The 21,298-nt window shown below is 45.8% G+C and overlaps 1 protein-coding gene across 1 annotated transcript in view; it reads right to left on the bottom strand.

Annotated features, from left to right (window-relative positions):
• JARID2 (jumonji and AT-rich interaction domain containing 2) overlaps nt 1-21,298 on the bottom strand; it is a 538,197-nt gene that overhangs the window by 24,330 nt on the left and 492,569 nt on the right. Inside the window, 2 exon segments of the mRNA XM_030211245.1 lie at nt 5,365-5,472; nt 16,691-16,865. Coding sequence (XP_030067105.1) covers nt 5,365-5,472; nt 16,691-16,865 — 283 coding nt within the window.

Genomic DNA, 21,298 nt, shown 5'->3' with positions numbered 1-21,298 from the left:
TTGTCAAACGCCTTTTGAAAATCCAGATACACAATATCAACCGGCTCCCCTTTGTCCACGTTGCGGTAGCAGCTTCTGGGAGTCTGGCGAGATCTCCACGATTACACTCAGGCTTTGTCAGGCTTTGTCCAGCACACTGCCCACCCAGCAGGCACCTGACCCTCCCCGTGGAACTGGGGAGGCCACCATTCCAGCAGCACCAACCTCCATACAGGCAGCAAGTGGTACCAGTATCCACACCAACCAGTCCAGCTTCACAGCAACTGCCTCAGCTGCGGAGAAGGAACCCCCATTCAAGCGGCAGCAGATGAGACTCACTGGACCCCAGGCCAAAGGGTGAACCTTGAGGCCAGGTCCCTCAGGGCCATCAGACACTACTTTGCTGGGTGATGGCTCAACAGCAGCTCAGCCACAGAGCCAACCAGGTGGCCAGATTTTCAAGGGGCAGCAGCAGCTGCATCTACTAGTAACTCTGAGGACAGTGACAGCTCCACAGGGAAGGACTCTGACACTATCTGCGCTACTACAAGGCCTAGATCATACCCAGCAGCTAGAGGGGTGGCCCCCCCAGAGGAGAGGGAGGATGAAGTAGGGCTGTGAGCCAACTAATTACCATGCTGTAGTGGTGTGTGCTGGAGGGGAGGGAAGGGTGGTGGCAGGGGGATAGAAAAAGATACGGTGAGCACAAATAAATACATCACTTACCTTTACTAAAAATTGGTCTGTATGAGACTTTGTCTGGTGTGGAACCCTAGCTGATGTGGTCCCTATGGGCAGGGGGGGAAGGGGTCATCCTCCTTTTATTGTGGCTGCTGCTGCTACTATGTGTCCTGTGGAAGGGGCTGTCTTCTTTGTAGTGTGAAGTTGTACAGCATGCAGCAGGCTATGAATATCTTGGCGACCTTTTCAGGGCTGTAGACAAGCTCTCCCCCCCCCCCCCGCCCCCCCAGAACAGTTGAGATATCAGAATCTATTTTTGACCTGGCCAAAGGTACACTTAAGTGATGGTGGATGGTCATGGAATGATACCATTTTCTACTTCTATAGGTCTCCTTGTGTGCCGAGGGGTGGAGGGTTCTGAGTACAACGTGTGTGCGGTTCATGACGCCAATGACTGTAGAGAACCAGTCTATGGCGCTGAACTGAGCCATGTTGTTCTGGAGGAAGGTACTGGTACTGGGGAAGGTAATATGGTCTGAGGTGTGGGTTAGGAAGGCACTGAGGAACTGAACATAAAAGCAGCCATACTGGGTCAGACCAATGGTACACTAGCCCAGTATCCCTGCTTCCAACAGTGGTCAATCCAGGTCACAAGTACCTGGCAGAAACCCAATTAGTAACAACATTCCCATGCTACCAATCCCGGGGCAAGACAGTTGGTGGGTAGGGTGAGGCTTGCATTGATTGCTTGTGCTGACTGAAAAGTGCTAGTAGCAAGAAAGGCCAAGGAGGAAGTGACCTTAAGGTGGACTTGCGCTGGATTATTCTCGTGTGTTGTGGCCTGGAGGAGGGGTTGTAGCTGCTGACAGAGGTGCTAATGGCAGCCCTAACAAAGCAGCACCTAGTAAGGCATTGCTGGTCAGTTACGTCCATGAAGTGGGTCCTGAGCTTAAATACTCTGGGATAGGGTTATCTCCTCCTGGGCCTTCCCTCCAAACTCTCATCCACATCCAGCAAAGAATCAGCCACAATAGCATTCAGTGCATCCATGATTGATGTGCAAACTCACTGAGCCCAATAAAACCATTGTGCACTTCTCCACCTACTGCACCCAGTAAGACCCAGCATCACCACTCAGGACTCACTCTTCCAGCACCAGCACACTGTCTTCACCCAAACAGCAGTGACATGAGGCACAGTGACAAACTGGGAGTGGACAGACAAATGAACAATGAGACACGGAAGACAAGCAGGTAGGAATTTGAATGGGATGTATGAGGGTTTGGAGACAGTGAGGGTTTGGGGGGAGGGAAAAGTGGCAAGATACAGAGCAAGGGATGGGTGTGGCTTGGGGAGCTAGCAGGTGTGGGCAAAGACTTGAGGTGGTGAGACAGAGAGGAGCAGGCAAGGCAGGAATATGAGGATCAAAAGGTTCAGATTGGGGCAAACAAACAAAGGTAACAGAGCCCACTCAGCACTCTCTTTCACAAGCCAACAATTCCACTTCTCCACTCTCTAACTCAGCAGAATCACAAATGGTTCCAAAGACAAGATTGGTCTTGAGCTAGCCACTTTTAAAGCAGGTCTAAACCATGATGTTTTTCTTTACGGCACAAGGAAATAGTTTTCTTATGTTACTGTAAGAAAATATATAAAACATAACACTGCCCGTCTCTTGCCCATGACATGCCCTTGAAATGCCCACTCTCAAAATGTTTTTCTTTCACCGAATACCGGACTTAAATGGGGTTTTTTTTGATTATATGGTTTAAACGTTTTCATGTGAGAAACACGTTCATCTACAACTTATGCCATTTTTTGCATGTTTTATTTTCTTTTGATAAGCCCCATAATTTTAATATTCCATATATATATATATATATATATATATATATATATATAAATGCAGTTCTGTAAGGTGCTACTGTCATTGGCTTTATTTATTATTTGTATGATTTTAAGATTTTATTAACTTGTGTTTACGTATTTATTAGCAGTTACTGAGCCCCTGACAGCCCAGAAGTGGGCGAAACATGGTGTTTCGGGCTTTTAATGTGTTTTATTTATATGGTGAATAAATATTTTTGGTGATGGACCATCTTCTGTGCCCTGCTGCTTTTATTATTGTATCGCTCTGCTTTCTTCTGCTTTCGGTCTGGATGTTGTACAAAATCCAGAACAAAAGCAAAATCTAAGGTACAAAAACTTAGATTGTGAGCCTAATAGGAACAGAGAAAGTACCAGCATATATAATGTGTAAAGCAATGCATACATCTAGTAGCGCTGTAGAAATGATTACTAGTAGTATTTTGTGGATCATCTGCCTTGCTGTTTCCTGATACTGGTACTGTACAATAGGGAATCTCAATCAGGGACGGAGGAAGCAGGGGCTAAGAAAGGGCTAAGATTTTGGAAAAAAAAAAAAGGGAGGGGGCTAACAAGGTTAGGCCAGTTCATGGTCGAAGGGACAGATGTGAGCTCTGTGCAATTTCAAGGGAAATATCAATTGGGAAACAGAGGCTTAGGCATTATCTCCAAACTAAGACAGACAAGATATGAGGGCAGAAGCCTCCATTTTTAAGGATTTCTGATGAAATTTAAAGGGGGACAAGGCAGCAGTATCGACCTTAAATGGCATCATGTCATCAGAAGGGAAAGCAGCTCATGTTTGTGGATAGGAAAAAGATCTAGGGAAGGAACTGTCAAAAGAGGAATGGCTGGAGATGTACAAACAAGTAAAACAGATAAGACTATCAGAGATGTATTAAGTTCTCTTCAGAATATACGTTATGCTACAAAAATAGCCAACTGGGGATGACAAGTGCTGGAAGAACTATGGCAAAGAGGGTAGCTTTTGAAAATTCACTGAATGTGGAAGGGAATGCCTAATTGGGGGGGGGGGGGGGGGGGGGGGAGAGAGAGAGAGAGAGAGAGGCAGAGGCTAACGGGGGAGGGGAGGTTGGGAAGTATACACTATAAATAAACAGAAAATTATATATATGAGTGGAGGTACTCAGTGCACATGAAAACAAATTAGTGGAGGCTACTCAAAAATGTAAACAATAGGTGGGGGTGAAGTTAAGAGGAAACGTTTTATGCTAATATTTGTAGAAAAGAATTTATGATATTAGAAACTGAATATTAGACACAAATAAGAATACTTGATATCTTTGGGTTGTGTACCACCACAATAAAATTTAAATGATAAAAAAGGCCACTCCATGCTTGTAGTGACATTGAAGCACAATACTTACTGTCCTTTGAATCATGGTCAGGACCAAAGTACAAGAGGCACTTGACATGCATAATCAAAATTCTGGATATTTCTGCTGAATTTCAGGCCAAGTCTAAAATCTGACTTCAGAGGCATCACTAACGGAACCTCTTTTAAATCAAAATCAAGAAAGGAACTGATGAAAACAGCATTGATAAGGAGCTTGCCCGATATCCACTTTAAAACGAAAATCTTGCACATGATTATAGACTAAACACTAAAATACAGAATTAAATAGTTCCTCTTGGAGATGTGTATACAGTGGTGTGCTGGAGCAGGCTCTCACAGGCTCTCGAGAGACGTTTGTTAAGTTTTTAAGAATTTTGGGAGCCGGTTCTCCATGGCTACTTTAACAAATGGATCCCAAAATGTGGGCTTGGGCCCCTCCTGAATTCTCTTTTACTTTGCTGGCGAGAGAGAGCCCCCTGTTAACAATTTACCAGCACACCCCTGTGTGTATATATATATTTTTTGAATTTTTAGGTCCTGCCTTTTTAGTGGTAGCTTATGGTGAGTTACATTCAGGTTCCACAGATATTTCCTTGAGCCCAGAGGGCTTACAATCTAAGGGTCCCCTTTTACAAATCCATAGTGCACGCTAATGGACATCAGCATGTACTAAAAATGCCATGTGGCCCATAAGTATAAAAAAAAGGACACAGCATTTAGTGTGTGCTAATTCTTTTAGTGTGCGCTAACCTTTAGAGTCCCTAAAAGCCCTGTTTACAAAGGTGTGCTAGCGTTTTTAGTGCCCGCTAACCATGTAGATGCCCACAATATTCCTATGGATGGTTAGTGTGTGCTAAAAATGCTAGCACACCTTTAAAAACAAGGTCCTAAGTTTGTACCTGAGATAAAGAAAAGTAAAGTGACTTGCCTAAGGTCACAAGACATGTCAGTGGGAGAAGCAGGATTTGAACCCTAGCTTCAATAGTTTTCAGCCTGCTACTCTGACTCCTAGGTTAGTCCTAGTGTAGGAGACTGAGACTGCAGTAGCAAGACTACCTGTCTAGTGACAGTCTTACTAGGAAGGTATTTTTCTTTCAGTGGTAAGACATCTGAGCAAGCATTTAACATCAATCTTCTTGTGTCAATGCCAATCTATATATGTAAAGTATATGGATAAATAGTGTGTCTCTGCACTTTCATTCTTATTTGTTGCACTTATATAGTATGTTATGATTTTTTTGTGGTTGTTTTTAGTACTTCATAGAGATTTTTTAGGTGCTTATTTATTTCAACAGCATCATAAAAGTGAAAGACAGGCTTTACAACTACTTGCTCCTTTATGACAGATAGCTGTATAAATTAATCTTCAGAAGCCTAATCTGCCACAGTTCATTTAACTATAACTGCCTATAGTCCTTGTTCAGTATTAGACATATCTGGCACTACTAGTAAAGCATATGTGAAGTGAAAGATGTACTGACCTCATCATAGCGATACATCAGCTTTAGCCCACGACAAGACTTGTGTTTCTCTACATGCCTCAATGCACATTCCAGGCAGAACACAACATTCTCATTCTCCTGTACCACCTGAAAATTAAGAGTAGCAAGCTCTTAGTAATGAAGTTCATGGGCTGTAAAAACAAACAGCTTTAATTAAAAAAACAAACAAACAAACAATACAAGAACAAAAAACTTATGTGCATACAACTTTCACACATTGTGGATATCCTGAAAACCAGACTAGCTTGGCAGTAACTCTAGGTGCTTCACACAAAACTTTCCCTTATAAATCATTTCTAGAGGGGAAAAAAATAACGTTTTGCTTTTCACATTCAAACTACATATTTATACTGAATTTTCAGGTCATTTGGTGCTCGGTTCTGATTGCAAAGCACCATACAAAAATAATCCCCTAGGACAAGGGGTTCAGTGTCAGTCCTTGAGGGCCACAATCCAATCAGGTTTTCAAGATTTCCCCAATGAAAATGCATGAGATTTATTTGCATGAACTGCCTCCATTGTATGCAAATAGATCTCACATATTCATTGTGGAAATCCTGAAAACCCAACTGGGTTGCAGTCTTTGATGACTGACTGACATCCGTGCCCTAGAAGTTTTAAGTGAAGGGGAAATAACAGATGGAATTTTGCCTTTTATGCATTTCCCATGAGTGCAAATATTAGTGCAGGTACACCACACTTTGGAACATAGTTCAGCATTTCTAGTGGTAAAAATCCACATGCTGTATCAATGCATGTACTTTTACTTGTTGCACGAAGCACGAGTACTGTGAGGCTGAGAGATGGCAGATTCTCAGCAGTGGGGAAAGGATGGGATGGTGCTTGTCTTCCTTTTTTGCCTGTCAGTTTTGACAGGCCCTTCCTATTAATATGAACAGATCTTGCAGTGGACTACATCAATCTCCTGCCTGCTTTCCTATCAACATTTAAGGCAACTCTCAAAGCATTTATTTTCCCTGGCTGTTCATGAGGGATGGGGGGGGGGGGGGGGGGGGGGGGGGGGGCTATGACAGCTTTCCAACTTTCCTGATTTCTGATGAGTCTTTCAATACGTACTTTCTTTTTCTATCCTATAATATAAATTGAATTCCTTCATCCTTTGTGATAGCTTACTATTAATACAATTTGTAACTGCTTTAACGCTATTGCAAATTACAGTATAGCAAATAAAAATAAAGCTAAAGAGCAGTATCGTGTTCTGCAGCACAGAAGCTACATACAATTGAGGTGTGGTAGAGAGCAGGGAAGGTTTTAAACTTACAATTGGAAAAAAATATTTAGTTAATAACCCTGATTTAAGCTGCTTTATTTGATTCCTTATACTTAATTTATAAAGGGTGCAAAAGCCCCACAGAATATGAGTAAGACATGTTTAGTGACCCTTTTAAAAGGTGATGCCACTAAACCTACAAATTCATATCAGGTCAACAATATAGTAGGGATGGGCATTTTTTTGCAACAATATGGAAAATGTCAATGACATATCTCATGTCATTCATTGCATGTCGCTAGCAAACAAAAATGAGCAGAAAACCCATAACAATTTGTTTTATTGTTTGCCGATAGAAGTTGCACTCTTTTGAGAGTGCATACACTATTTGCACAGGTGGCGCCCATTGCACATGTGCAAATATCTGAGCATGCGAATGTGGAGGGGCATTTTCAATATGACATTTAAGTCCGATTTAGGACATTTAGCTGAAAATGTCCAAAAATCGAGTGGCAAACATAATTTTTGAACCAGAAAAACATCTTTTTGTTTCAAAAACTGCTGCTTTCTAGATGGTTTTGTGCTCAGTGCATCTATCTTTTGGTACTATTTTTCGAAAAAAAAAAAAAAAACTGCCCTAGAGAAATATTACTACTACTACTTATTTCTAAAGCGCTACTAGACGTACACAGCGCTGTACAATTGAACATGAATGCACAAAAATAATCCATTGGGATGTCTAGGGGCCAGGATTCTTAGTAGACTGGTCACACACACATTCTGGCAGAGCAGTGGGGCAGACTAGGGGGCACTTCAGTGGACTTCACACACAAGGTCACAGGTATGCATCTCACCACAACCCCCTTATATTGTATGGAGAGTCTTCCAGGAATAGCACAAAATGTACTGTACCCAACTATACACTACTACAATAGCTCTTAAGCTTGTAGGTGTCACCTCTATATGGGTACACTAGGTATTCTGTGGTTTTTGGAGGGTTGACACTTTCCAACACAAGTGTACCATTTAGAGTGGGATATGGGCCTGGCTCCCCTTCTCTACAGTCCACTCCATCTGCAGCTGTCATACAGCCTGGTATTTACTGTCACTTTCACCTCTTAGGGGAGTAGGAAGGGGTCAGTGATCACTGGGGGTTAAAGAGGGGGGTCATGCCTTTGTCCCTCCAGTGGTCGGTCTGGTCAGTTTGGGCACCTTTTGTGACACTTAGTTGTTACTGAAACAGATCCAGCCTAAAATGTCATTTTTTGACCTGGATGTTTTTACAATGTTCCATTAAGGCAGAACAATGTCTAAATCATAAGTCCACCCTAGTCCCACCCAAAACACACCTCCTTGAGATTCAGATGAACTGCATAGAAAACAGTCTTAACAATGGGTTTTGAAAATAGTGATTTGGACATTTTGGCAAAAAAAACAAAAACCCCTTGATCTGCCACCTTGTGCTGCTTTTTGGACATTTTTCGTGCATTCTTTCAGAAAGAGTGTGCCCTCTTTGCACATAGTGCAGCTTCTTTCAAAAATGTGCACACTCAACAACTTTGCTTCCATGATGAAAACAGTCAAATGAAAATAACTAAAAACAAATATTCCCACCCTTACTACTGAAATGATACAAAACAAAAATTTTCTGGCTGCCCATCCTTACATTATAGGGATAACTAAAAGCTGTTAACTGCCAAAAGGGCTAAGCACCAACTCTGCAGATCCAGACAAAATATAACTGAGCTAGAATTACCTCCAATCTTGTGATTTACTGTCAAGATCATTATTAATGCTGAAAGCTACATTACCATAGCCAACAGCAGAGCATAACGAATGCTGGAAAAGGTAACTACCAAATCAGCTACTGCTCTTGAAGAACGGAATAACTGTATCCAAATAAATTTGACGTTTTTCTGAAACTTTGTATTAGCATGAACATTCAGCAGGCGATTAATGGCTACTAATCGTCTGTTTCTGTGTTTTCTAAAGGGGACCTGCCCATCTGCACTCCATAAATACAGAAAGAGTAAGAGGTACCACTGATAGATGGCTGCAAGTGGCATGACCACATTCACACCCTTCCTGCGAAAGCTACACTGGCTACCAGTAACTTACAGGGCTAAATTTAAAACTATGTTTGATTTTCAAGGCCCTCGGACAAATGGGTCAGAGTACTTAAAGAATAAGTTAGTCCTTTACACACCTTTGAGACCTCTAAGGTCCTCTCAAGGATCATCACTAATCTGTACCCTCGTCAAAAAAAATTGTACGATGTGATACCCGCCAGTGAGCCTTCTCAGGAGTAGCCCCCATGCTCTGGAATTTATTCTCAGAGGGGCTATGTGTAACTCGAGACTACCTCTACTTCAGGAAGCAGGTGAAAGCCTGGTTCTTCTCCCTAGCCTTTAATACATAAGGTGACTGACTATATACCCATTCTGCACCTGGACTAGCTTACTACACACATTGTAACTTAGATAAGTTTATTTTCTTTAACTATACAAAGAACTTGCCTTGAATTTAGCTAACCATCAAATTATCCCAACTGACTCTGTACCATGCATCTTGTTCCCATCATATATCTGCTCTTAGTCCCTCAGCTATAGAGTAAGCCGTACTGTAGAAAATCTTTAGCCTCATATGTTAGAATGTTGTAACGAATGTTTATTAGATGTATCATTAGTATTATGCTAACATTGCATTAATGTTTGGCAGCAACTCATCACCACCATGGACACTGACCTGCAGGGTACCAGAAGGATTGATACTGTCACCTAATCTGTTCAATATGTACCTGAAGCCACTAGCTGAGCTGATTCGGTCAATGGACACTCAGTTCTACAACTATGCGGATGATGTGCAGCTACTCATACCCGCTGAACCTGACTTACCTACAGCCTTGAATAAACTGATTACCTAAGGTAAAATTATGTATCATACCTGATAATTTTCTTTCCCTTAATCATAGCCGATCAATCCATAGACTGGTGGGTTGTGTCCATCTACCAGCAGGTGGAGATAGAGAGCAATCTTTTGCCTCCCTATATGTGGTCATGTGCTGCCGGAAATTCCCCAGTATGTCGATATCAAAGCTCCATCCGCAGGACTCAGCACTTAGAGAATTACACCCACAAAGGGACACTCTGCCCAGCTCACCACCGCCGAAGCGGGGGAGGGGAAATATTCCAGCACACCACCGCCGGGGCGGTGGGCGGGAAACCACACCCGCCGACGCGGGGGGAACTGGCTTATCCTGCTACCGCAACTGCGGGAGGAGCTGGCTTACCCTAACACCACCGAAGCGGGAGGGATACAAAGCTACCCTACAGCCGCACAAAACGGGAGGGAGCGCCGGCATAATTTAGTTATCAATCCAGCCACCGCCGAAACGGGGGGAGAGGAAGCAGCAGCTCACTGTAACACAAAATCGTCTCAACTCGAAGAAACTTCAATTGGAAGAACTTGAACAAGAAGTCCTCGTGAACAGGAAATGAAGACTGAACTTGAACCTGAAATATAACCAGAACACAAACAATACAGATATCTGGGAGGGGCTATGGATTGATCGCTATGATTAAGGGAAAGAAATTATCAGGTATGATGCATAATTTACCTTCCCTATCATCAAGCGATCAATCCCTAGACTGTGGATGTACGAAGCAGTACTCACCCAGGGCAGGACATGGAAATCCCTGAATGAAACACTGAAGCCCCAAACTGGGCCTTGGCCCGAGCAGCCACATCCAAGCGGTAATGTCGTGAGGAAGGTATGAGCCAACGCCCAAGTAGCCGCTCTGCAATCTTTTCCAAGGGGCAGATCGGACTCCGCCATCGAGGCTGCGTGTGCTCTAGTAGAGTGTGCCTTCAGCTGAACAGGGGGAATCTTCCCTGCCGCCACATAAGCTGCGCGATCGTCCCTTGACCCAACGTGCCACTGTAGAGCTTAGATGCCTGCAGACCCTTACGAGGGGCCTGCGAACAGCACGAACAGGTGATCCGACTTCCGGAAATCATGGTCACTTCCAAGTATCTGATGATGACCTGTCTAACATCAGGTATTTGAGCGCAGGGTACTCCTCTGGGTAATCCTCCCTACGAAAGGAGGGTAGGTAAAGCTGCTGATGTCACATGAATCGAGAAACAATCTTGGCAGGAAGGAAGGCACTGGGCGAATCGATACTCCTGCCTCAGTGAATCGCAGGAACGGCTCTCTACACGAGAGTGCCTGAGCTTGGAAACCTCTTCGGCTGATGTGATAGCCACCAGAAGACCGCTTTCAACGTCATGTCCTTCAGCGATGCCTTGACATGGCTTCGAAGGGTGCTTCTGCAAGGTCCGTAGCACCAGATTGAGATTCCACATAGGCACTATCGAGTGCAGAGGGGACGCAGGTGATTAATCCTTGAGAAATTGTACCCATCTGGCTGTGAAGCCAGGGAAGCCCCTTCAGACGACTCCTGAAGCAGGCTAGAGCCACCACTGGACTTTCAGCGAACTGAGCGACAGGCCTTTCTCCAGCCCCTCTTACAGGAACGCCAACACTGAGATATTGGAGCAGTGAAGGGCAATACAGAGCCTGCCTCGCACCACGACGCAAAGGTACGCCAAACCCTGGCGTAAGTGGTTAGAAGTAGAGCGCTTCCTCGCTCTCAGCATAGTGGCAATGACCTTGTCTGAGAAGCCCTTCTTCCTCAGCCGCTTCCCGCTCAAAGAGCCAGGCCGTAAGACCAAAGGGGGGAGGATCCACCATCACCACGGGACCCAGATGTAAGAGGCCCGCTCCACTGGCAGCCGCAGAGGGCCGTCCACCGAGAGTCTAAGTCCGCATACCAGGGACGTCTGGGCCAATCCGGACCCACCAGGATCACCCGGCCCGGATGCTTTGCCACCCGGCCTAGCACCCTGCCCATCATGGGACAGGGCGGAAACACGTAGAGAAGCTCCTGTGCCGGCCACTGCTGGAGAAGAGCATCGACTCCCAGAGATCGAGGGTGTCCCGTCCTCTGCTGAAAAAACGCGGCACTTGGCAATTGGCCGAGGACGCCATCAGATCCAGGCTCGGCCGGCCCCAGCGTTTCGTGATGTCCAAGAACGCCCGAGCAGACAGTTGCCACTCTCCGGGATCCAAGATATGGCGACTGAGAAAGTCCGCCTTGGCATTCATGACTCCCGCAATGTGGGCCGCCGACAGCTGTTCCAGATTCGCTTCCGCCCACAGGCATAGCCTCATGGCCTCCTTGGCTAGAGGGGTGCTCCTGGTACCTCCCTGGCAATTGACATAGGCCACAGCCGTGGCATTGTCCGACAGGACCCGCACAAGCCTCAGCACCAGTACCTGGAGAAACTCTAGAAGTGCCAACCGAATGGCTCGGAGTTCCAGGAGGTTGATGGACCATTTCGTCTCTGCAGGAGACCAGAGCCCCTGCGCTGTCCGTCCCAGGAAGTGGGCTCTCCAGCCCATCAAGCAGGCGTCCGTCGTGACGACAACCCACTCCGGGGTCGTAAGAGGCATTCCTGCGGACAGCTTGCCTGGCCTCAGCCACCAACTCAGCACCTTTCACACCGCTGGATCCAAAGGAAGGCATACGGCGTAATCCTCCGCGACTGGAGTCCACCGTCACAGAAGAGAGTGCTGTAGTGGTCTCATTATGAGCCCTGGCCTAGGGCACTACCTCCATCATTGCCGTCATGGAGCCCAACAACTGCACATAGTCCCAAGCTCGAAGAGTAGAGGAGGCTAGGAACTGGTCCACCTGGGTCCAAAGCTTGACGCTCCGGTTGTCCGGCAGGAACACTCTGCCCACTTGGGTGTCGAATCACACTCCCAGATACTCCAGGACCGAGTCAGGCGCAGCTGGCTTTTCTCCCAGTTGATGACCCATCCCAGGGAGCTCAGAAGAGCAATGACCCTGTCTGTAGCTCTCCCGCACTCCGCATAGGAAGGGGCTCGGATCAGCCAGTTGTCCAGATAGGGATGGACTTGCACTCCTTCCTTGCGGAGGTAGGCCGCGATGACCACCATTACTTTGGAGAAGGTACATGGAGCCGTAGCCAACCCGAACGGGAGGGCTCTGAACTGGAAGTGTCGGCCCAATACTGCAAAGCGCAGAAAGCGCTGATGAGGTGGCCAGATGGGAATATGTAGGTAAGCTTCCTTGATGTCCAGGGATGCCAGGAATTCTCCCTTTTTCACCACAGCTAATATGGAGCGGAGGGTCTCCATCCGGAAGTGCCGAACTTTCAAGGCCCGATTGACTTCCCTTGAGGTCGAGGAATAGGCCGAGCAGAACCTTCTTTCTTTGGCACCACAAAGTAAATGGAGTAGCGCCCTTTGCCAAGCTGATCTACTGGCACCGGGACCACTGCGCCAAGGCGGATCAGGTTGTTCAAAGTCTGCTGCACGGCAGCTGCTTTGACCTGGGACTTGCAAGGAGAGTTTACAAACCCGTCTCTTAGGGGTCGGCAGAACTCTAGCTTGTAAGCCGTCTCTGATGACTTCCAGAACCCAAGCGTCTGAAGTTACCCTGGTCCACTCGCCCAGAAACGAGGGCAACCTTCCTCTATCTGCACTGGGGCCATGACCAGGTCCCCGTCATTGGGTACGCGAACCTGGGGGTGGGCCGGAGGACGAACCTCCAGATGGCAGTCCCTGCGAAAGGAATGCTACTTGGGGGAGAAGTTCCGTTTGAAGGAAGCGGAGGCAGAGGAGGCCGACTTGCCCGGGCGATACCGATGGGCTTCCTGGAATCGGCCCTTAGAGGAACCAGGACGAGCACTGCCGACCTGAGTCCTGACCTCCGGCAACCTCTTGCCCTTGGACGTGCCGAGCTTCCTCATGATCTTGTCCAGCTCGTTCCCAAAGAGCAGCTTGCCTTTAAAAGGCAACTTGGCTAGGCGAGATTTAGAGGCATGGTCAGCAGACCAGTGCTTAAGGCCAGAGCCACCGCCGTGCAGAGACTGTCTGAGCCATACCTTGGCCGAGGCTCTCAAAACATCATACAGCAGGTCTGCCAAGTAGGCCAAACCCGACTCCAGGGTCGGCCCAATTCCGCCCTCAAGGAAGGATCCGAGGGGGAAGCCCGCTGCAAAACAGTCAGGCACGCCCTAGCCACGTAGGAGCCGCAAACCGAGGCTTGCAAACTCAGAGCGGCCGCCTCTATTCTCCTGTCCTGAGCGTCCTTCAGGGCAGCGCCATTTTCTTAGTCACGGCAGTGATTAGAAATCTACCGTGGGGCCAGACAAAGGCTTCCTGTTCCCCCTCAGGCAAGGGGTACATGACGGAACATAGCCCTGGCTACTTCAGGCTCGCTTCAGGGGCATCCCAATTGCGCTGAAATTAAGGTCTGCATGGCTTCATGAACGTGGAAGGTTCTAGGCGGGCGCTTCGTTCCCAGCATAATGGCGGAGCCAGTAGAGGCTGAGAGAGGGCCTTCCTCCGGAGAGGCAATCTTCAAAATGCTCATGGCCTGCACAAGCAGGTTGGGCAAATCCTCTGAGCGAAAAAAGCCGCGCTGCAGATGGGTCATCCGCTCCATCCGAGCGAGGATCAGTCTCTTCCATAGAGGCCGGCCAAGGACTCTGGGAGAACTCAGACAAGCTGCCGTCATCCACATCAGAGGAGACAGAGTCCCCCGGGGAAGATCCACCCGAGGGCGCTTGAGCATAGAGGCCTCATCACCCCTATCAGAGAGGGGAGCAGGGGCCGAGTTCTGCATAAGAAAGGCCTGATGCAGCAGCAAAATGAACTCAGGGGAGAACCCCCCAGTCTGTGCATTTCTGCAGCCTGTGCCGCGGCCCTAGAGGGGCCCTCCATCTGTGTTCCCAGGAGTGGGGGAGAGGCATGTTTCGCGTCCAAAATGGCGTCCGTCGCGAAACTCTGAGAAGGAGCCGCGCGGGAAGAAGGACGCTTTAATTTCGCTCGACTTTTTACCGTCGCCCGAGTCAAGGACGACCAAGCTGGTAACGTCTCCCCCCTCGAGGGCGGCCCACAACCGGGAGGGCGGCCAGCGGGGGATGGGCGCCTAAGGCGGGAAAGGCCGCCGAGCCGTTGGAAAAACCGGGGAACTCTCCCGGCTCCGAGAGGGCGCCCAAAAAAGGCAACTCTATCTTCGAGCCCCCGCTTTCCCGCTAGGCGCGAACACGTTCCGGGAAGCGTCTTTTCGCGCCCTTGCCATCCGAGGCCATAGCCACGTGGAAACCGTTCTGGGAACCCCCTGCCCGCTAGTAAAAGGTAAAAATTACCTGCTTCTTGCTCCGAGCTGCGACAACTTGTTCCAGTGAGTAGCTGCAAATGGACGTCCTTTTTGAACGTTAAAATTTTTTTTTTAACGGAGCCAGCAGAAGGGGGGAGAAAAGGAGGGACCTGGCACCACCAGGTTTGCACTTGCTCACGAAGAGCCTTCAACCCCAGGTACTCAACAAAACCTAAACAATTAGGCTTGGAGACCTAGCCAGAGCTGCTGCTGTGCAACCACACACCTGCTGAGATAGAGAACATACTGGGGAATTTCTGGCAGCACATGACCACATATAGAAAGGCAAAAGATTGCTCTCTATCTCCACCTGCTGGTAGATGGACACAACCCACCAGTCTATGGATTGATCGGCTTGATGATAGGGATCATCAATTCAAGAATGGGCTAAACACAACAAACTTTGACTGAACCCAAGTAAAACTAAACTTCTCTGGGTCACTAACACAAGTGGATACATACCTAACATCAAAATCCCTTTTGGGAAGTATGAACTCTCACTCAAATCACAAGTCAGGAACCTTGGAATACAGTTAGATTCAACACTTACTCTGATTCCCCAAATCCAAGCAACCTTCAAGAGCTGCTTCTACTATTTGTGAAAGCTAAGCTGCCTCTCCTCCTTACATCGAGAAGGTAAATCTTATCCCAGTTGTGCATGCCATAACATCAAGACTGGATTATTGCAATGCACTATAGAATGGTCCTGACTACAAAGGGCTGCACCAGCTCCAGTTGATTCAGAATGCAGCAGCAAGACTCATAGGTTGCAAGCGACGTGACCACATCACACCATTTCTGCAAAAACTTCATTGGCTACCAGTACAATACAGGGCTAAATTTAAAACTCTATGTCTGATCTTCAAGGCCCTGAAAGGAAATGGCCCTGAGTATCTGAAGAATAGGATGATCCTCCACACATCACCAAGGAAACTAAGGTCCTCCCCAAGGACTTTCACTAACTACACCCTCTCCAAAAGACATTACACGTTGTGATACCCGCAAGCAGCCTGCTCCAGAGTAGCCCCCACACTCTGAAATGCATTGCCTGAAAGGCTCCGCTTAACCACAAGACTATCTCTACTTCAGGAAGCAGGTGAAAGCTTGTCTCTTCAACCAGGCCTTTAATGGAAGAAGTAACTAACTTGTTAGTCTCACTCACACGCACACACAAGGATTGACTCGGGCTGCACATACTGCAGTGGGACATGTTTATCCACTCCTACCCTAGGTGAGATAATATTTAACCATCTCTCTGATCTCATGTGCAACTTACTTCAAATCAGCACCTTACTTTCTAATTCTTCTATATGTTACAACGTTGCACTTACCCTTCACTACCAATTATAATGTTCTATTACGTATTGTGTTGACAATGCAAGTAGTACACCTTGCCGTACTTTGTATTGTTAGTTGAATACTTTAGTGCTGTAATTACTATGGTCTCATGTTTGATCTATTCTTACTGTACACCGCCTTGAGTGAAATCCTTCAAAAAGGCGGTAAATAAATCCTAATAGATAAATAGATACATAGCTATTTGAATTCCAGTGCGTCAAAAGTGTACATTTTTGATACGGTTTCACGGTAGTTCTACTATTAGGTTTCAATTTACTGTTTCAAGTTTATCTCATTTATTGTATTTATGTTTATTCTTGGTTATTTTACTATTGTTATGCTGTTTAACCAAAATGTTTTTATGTAAACTGTACCCTGCTGTACACCACCTCCATAAAGGCAGTTAATAAATCCCAATAAATACATTTAAAAAATATATAAGTAGTGGTGGGAGCCATGCCATATTAGGCATCATTCTTACCATGGAGAGGTAGCACAGATGTTGGCAAACCTGACACCTCCTCTCTGACGTTTCCAGCTGCAACCACTTTCGAGGCTTTTTCTTTCCATCCACCGACATGTCATGGCTACCATAGCGGGCTGAAGAATGCAGACCTGCCTTAAAGAGTTCCTGCCGCTGCCTCAGCTCTGTGTCCCTGACCAAAAGAAAATCTAAATCAGAAACTATCCAAATGTCACTTCACCCTTACTACTGAGCTTCTTTCTGATGCCCTATAGTGAGGATGCAGTGACTATCATCATAAGAAATTCACTAGTGCTCTTTTACACCTGTGAACTTTCTTCCACTTTATTGGGTGGTTGGTAGGATAAAACACATGCCCCCTAATTGATTAAACAAGGTACTGCAATTGACAGAATCTTCATTTAAAAAAAAATTCATTCATCATAGCATATTCATGATTGCACGTTCTTATCAAACTCATCATTCCAATACGCCCTCTCTACATGTTCATTTTTTTTTTTAATTTTGGGAATGGGACAATGTTTTTTTTTTTCAGATTAACGTAACAATTTAATTCCACAGACTAAGTGCAGAAAACTTTCTCAGTGGTCATCAAAAAGTTCCAGACATCTGAATACAGCAATCCATATAGCGCTCATCAGTTGTCATACCTTTTGAAAGATAGATATCGAAACTACATAGTAGACAAAAAAAAACACACCATTATATAGGAAACTACGAGAGACAGTGACAGCAAGTTCATCAATGTGGAAAGCCTTGGTGCTAGTTATGGAGTTGCTACAATAGGAAAAGTGAGTAATGTTCTTTTCTGATACTGAGAGCTGGGATTTCTAGCACAGTAAGCCCAACTCTGGCAATTTTTTGTTCGGTGCATAAAGCCTATTTGTTCGGACCTAGCACTACAGGATAGAGATAAATTAGTTTCTTCTTTGCATTCAAAGACTTGTCAGCATGTCAGAGCTCTAAACCAGGTGAGACTGAGCGTGCTCCACAGAGATACTAAGCTGTAAACTGGAGAAACCTTTGACTGACCGTAACTCACTATAAATTTTTATTTCTGCCTCAAGCTTCTTTCACTAAAATTGACTTTTTACAATTTCTGCTCAATATGTAAATAAGTCTTCCTATTTCTTTATCTTGGATATTTGAATTTTTTCCACATCTTGATGTTGTACAACTTACTATTAAAAAAAAAATAATTTTAATTTATTTCACTTGATATACTGCACTAGGCCTGGCAGGGCTTCAGAGTGGTTTACAAAGTTAACACCAAAATAGAGAAAGACTTAAGGAGAGAGGAGGAAGGAGGAGGAAAGGGGCAGGGAAAGAGAGATAAAAATAGGAAAAAAAATGTCTGAAGCTGAGTAAAAGAACTCTAACGGCTAGAGGTTAACAGAATGAGCCGAAGGTTTCATTGAAAGAAAAGTCTAGAGACATCTTTTGAAAAGGGGAAGCGAGTTCCAGAGTTGGGTCCGACAAAACTAAAGCTGTTTCCTGGGATACGTAAGGCAAAAATGTTGAGGGAGATAGCAAATGGAGAACTAGCTGGTTGCTGAAGTGGAGGTTACAGGAAGGGGAAAAAAAGAATTATAAGGTTGTTAATGTACAGTGGGGGCTAAGGAAGTCCTGCCTTTATGACCAGAGGAGAATTTTGTATTTGATGCATGCCATCACAGGAAGCCAGATTTCTAAATGGAGGAGGAGAATGAAATGATTAAAACCGGTGTGCATATGGATAAGCTTAACAGCAGTAGACAAAATTAACTGGAGACATTTAGGAAAATAATGGAAGACCAGCATATAAGAGTTTGCAGTAGTTGTATCTTGACATACAAGGGCCATAATTAAGAGTACGGATGAGAAAGAGTGGGGAGGAAAGAATGAACAGAACAGTATTGTTGCTTTTTAATCCTTTACAATTTACACACTGCTTTGGTCTGTGTGGCCGGAAGGTCTGCCGTGTGGTTCAATCTAGTTTTGGCCCGGTGGCTGGCAGTATCTCTGTCTAAAACCTCTACTTCACCTTGGGGCTACAAATTTTTTACATCAATCTCACCTTATCCCTCATAAACCCACCTGTGCCAGCTTTCCTTAAATAACCATCCAACATCTATGTAAAATATTGTACAAATTTGGGTTAGTGTAAGGGTTTTCAAAAATTCTTTAAAACATCTTTCACAAAGAAACTAATATTACACTTAATAAATGTCATTGTGTTAAACTATGGTGCTTTAGTTCTAATGCAATCATCTGGAGGTTGCCCCATGATGCTATCAGTATTGAAAAAAAATAATTGGCATATGAAATTGCTTCCACATAATATGCCATACTGCCAAGGACCCAAAACCCTGGAATATGAGTGACAGTTGTATCTGGTAGCATAAGAACTGTAAACACAAATCCCCCTTAAACGGTACCTTTACAAAATACCTATAAATGTCTTGGAAACATAGTCCAAAAATGATATCTAAACAGATACAGCTGAAGAAAATAATGAACTGTACTCTTAAACTTCAAAGCATTGTCAAATCATCTAAAAAAAGGAAACTCCTCCTTCTGGGTGCTCATAAGCGTCATTTTGCGTCACATTTGGAGACAAAGAAAGGTTAAATGACTATATGGATCCTCAGCTAGAGGAATTGCAAACTAGAATCTTAACATTACTACAGGTAAAACAAAGGATGCTTAAACTGATGTTACCCATGTGGGGTCAAATGACCTGGCTAAAACGGAGATTAAGGAGTGCAAAGGGAGTTCTAGAATCTAGGATATGGGGTTAAGAACCCTAAGAACCCAGAAAAATGTGTTTTTTCAGAGGTGTTACGTGTTCATGGTAAGGGAAAGGAATTGTTTTATTATATAGTGAACTTTATTTAAGACTCAGAACCTGGGACAAAGAAGGCTGTTTTAGATATATTGGGAGCTGGGGTTTCTGTTGCCGAGGTCTGGTGCAGGCCGGGCTGGAGGAGTATACCTTTGCCTTTGAGAGTAGTAGGGCCTCCTCTGGTTCCCGCCTGAATAACTCTGAGAAGTGGACAGCCATGAGAAGTGGGCTGAGAAAGGAGTTTCATGGTGCCAGCGACCTCTTCCACCTTATCCCCCAAAAGACTGTTTTGCTCAGCAGGGGATGTCCGCCAGCTTTTAGGTCTGACACGTGCAGCCAGGTGAATCTGCACATACTAATACCCAATGCGGAAAGTCTGGATGCCAAATCGAAAGCATCATAGGTTGCCTGGGCCCAGTGCTTTCAGCACATCTTCTCCTGCGCTACTAGCTTGCAGAGTTCTGCAACCTTATTCACCGGGAAAGTATCCACAAACTTCGAACACACTGTGTACCATGTCATGTAAGTAAATGCTCATGTATAGCTGGGAGGCTTCAATGTGGGACAAAAGTATAGAGGCTTGGTAAACCTTTCCCCCAAAAGACTCCAAGGTTCTAGCATCTTGTCCCTGGGGCACCAAAGTTTGGGTTCTAGAACTCTTGGTTCTTTTGAGAGCGGAGTGGTGGGGTACCTGAGACTTCTCAAATCCTGGAGCCTTTTGGACTCTGCACATACAGTCTGCTTTCTTAGGAACTGGCTGCACAGAGAGAGGGTTTCCCAATTCTCAGTGCCTGCCACGGATGTCATACACGGGCACTGTCATGGCTAGGGGATTCTCACAATCAAGGACATCCAAAATAGTAGCCCTGGGCTCCTTCTTGATCTCCAAATGAAACGGAATGGCCCTAGCCATTTCTCTCAAAAACTCTACAAAGGGGAGTGCCTCTGGTGGTAACTAGCTCTTCTCCTAAGGTCAGGAGGGGTCTGAAGGTAGACCAAGGGAGCCTTCTTCTGAGACCTCCTTTGGTTCTATCTCAGACACCCAGTAATAGATTCAGACTCGGGTGACTAGACTGGTGTCTAGACTCAGCACAAGTGCCAAGGGGCAGGTCCTGACCTGGACGCCAAAGGAGGGTGGGAGGAGAACTTCCTTCCCCAATGAGCAGAAGAAGCACTGCTTCTTTAAAGCCTGATGGCCCCCTTCTATAAGCGACAGACAAGGCATAGGCTTTCAGGATTAGTTGTGGGTAGAGCCATGGCCTGCATCGATGCCCTTAAGGCTTCGACATTGTGCTGGGCCAAGATCCTTTCCAACTCCTTCTGCAGCATGGCTCAGAACTGTTCTTTGCAGGCAGGTATCAGTAAAGGCAGGGCCGGTGTCAGTTTGGTGCAGACTGCATAGATGCTGGTGCTGAATTGTAAGGCTAGTCCTGGTAATTAGGACACTGGCACATCAGCACTGATTCTATGGATTGGCCGCTGTCGGAGACAGGATGCTGGGCTTGATGAACCCTTGGTCTTTTCCCAGTATGGCGGTGCTTATGTACTTATGGAGAGGACGTGGCCCTTGCAGCAGATGCTTCTCGAGTATCGGGGTACCAATGACTCAGGGACTCAAAGGGGACCCAATGTCGGTGATTCTTTACCTTTGCAAGACACACGACATTGGGGTCCCTCAGTGTCAACAAGGATGATGTCAAATATGAACTTGGAGAAGTTCTGGCAGCTCTGCAGTCTGTCCTGTTCAATGCTTCCCTAGAATCTGGAGTGGTCCCGGAGGA

The sequence above is a fragment of the Microcaecilia unicolor genome, chromosome 1 (assembly GCF_901765095.1).
Source record: "Microcaecilia unicolor chromosome 1, aMicUni1.1, whole genome shotgun sequence".
Taxonomy (NCBI): domain Eukaryota; kingdom Metazoa; phylum Chordata; class Amphibia; order Gymnophiona; family Siphonopidae; genus Microcaecilia; species Microcaecilia unicolor.
The sequence above is the reverse complement of the archived record's forward strand: the minus strand, read 5'-3'. Positions and strand labels throughout refer to the sequence as shown.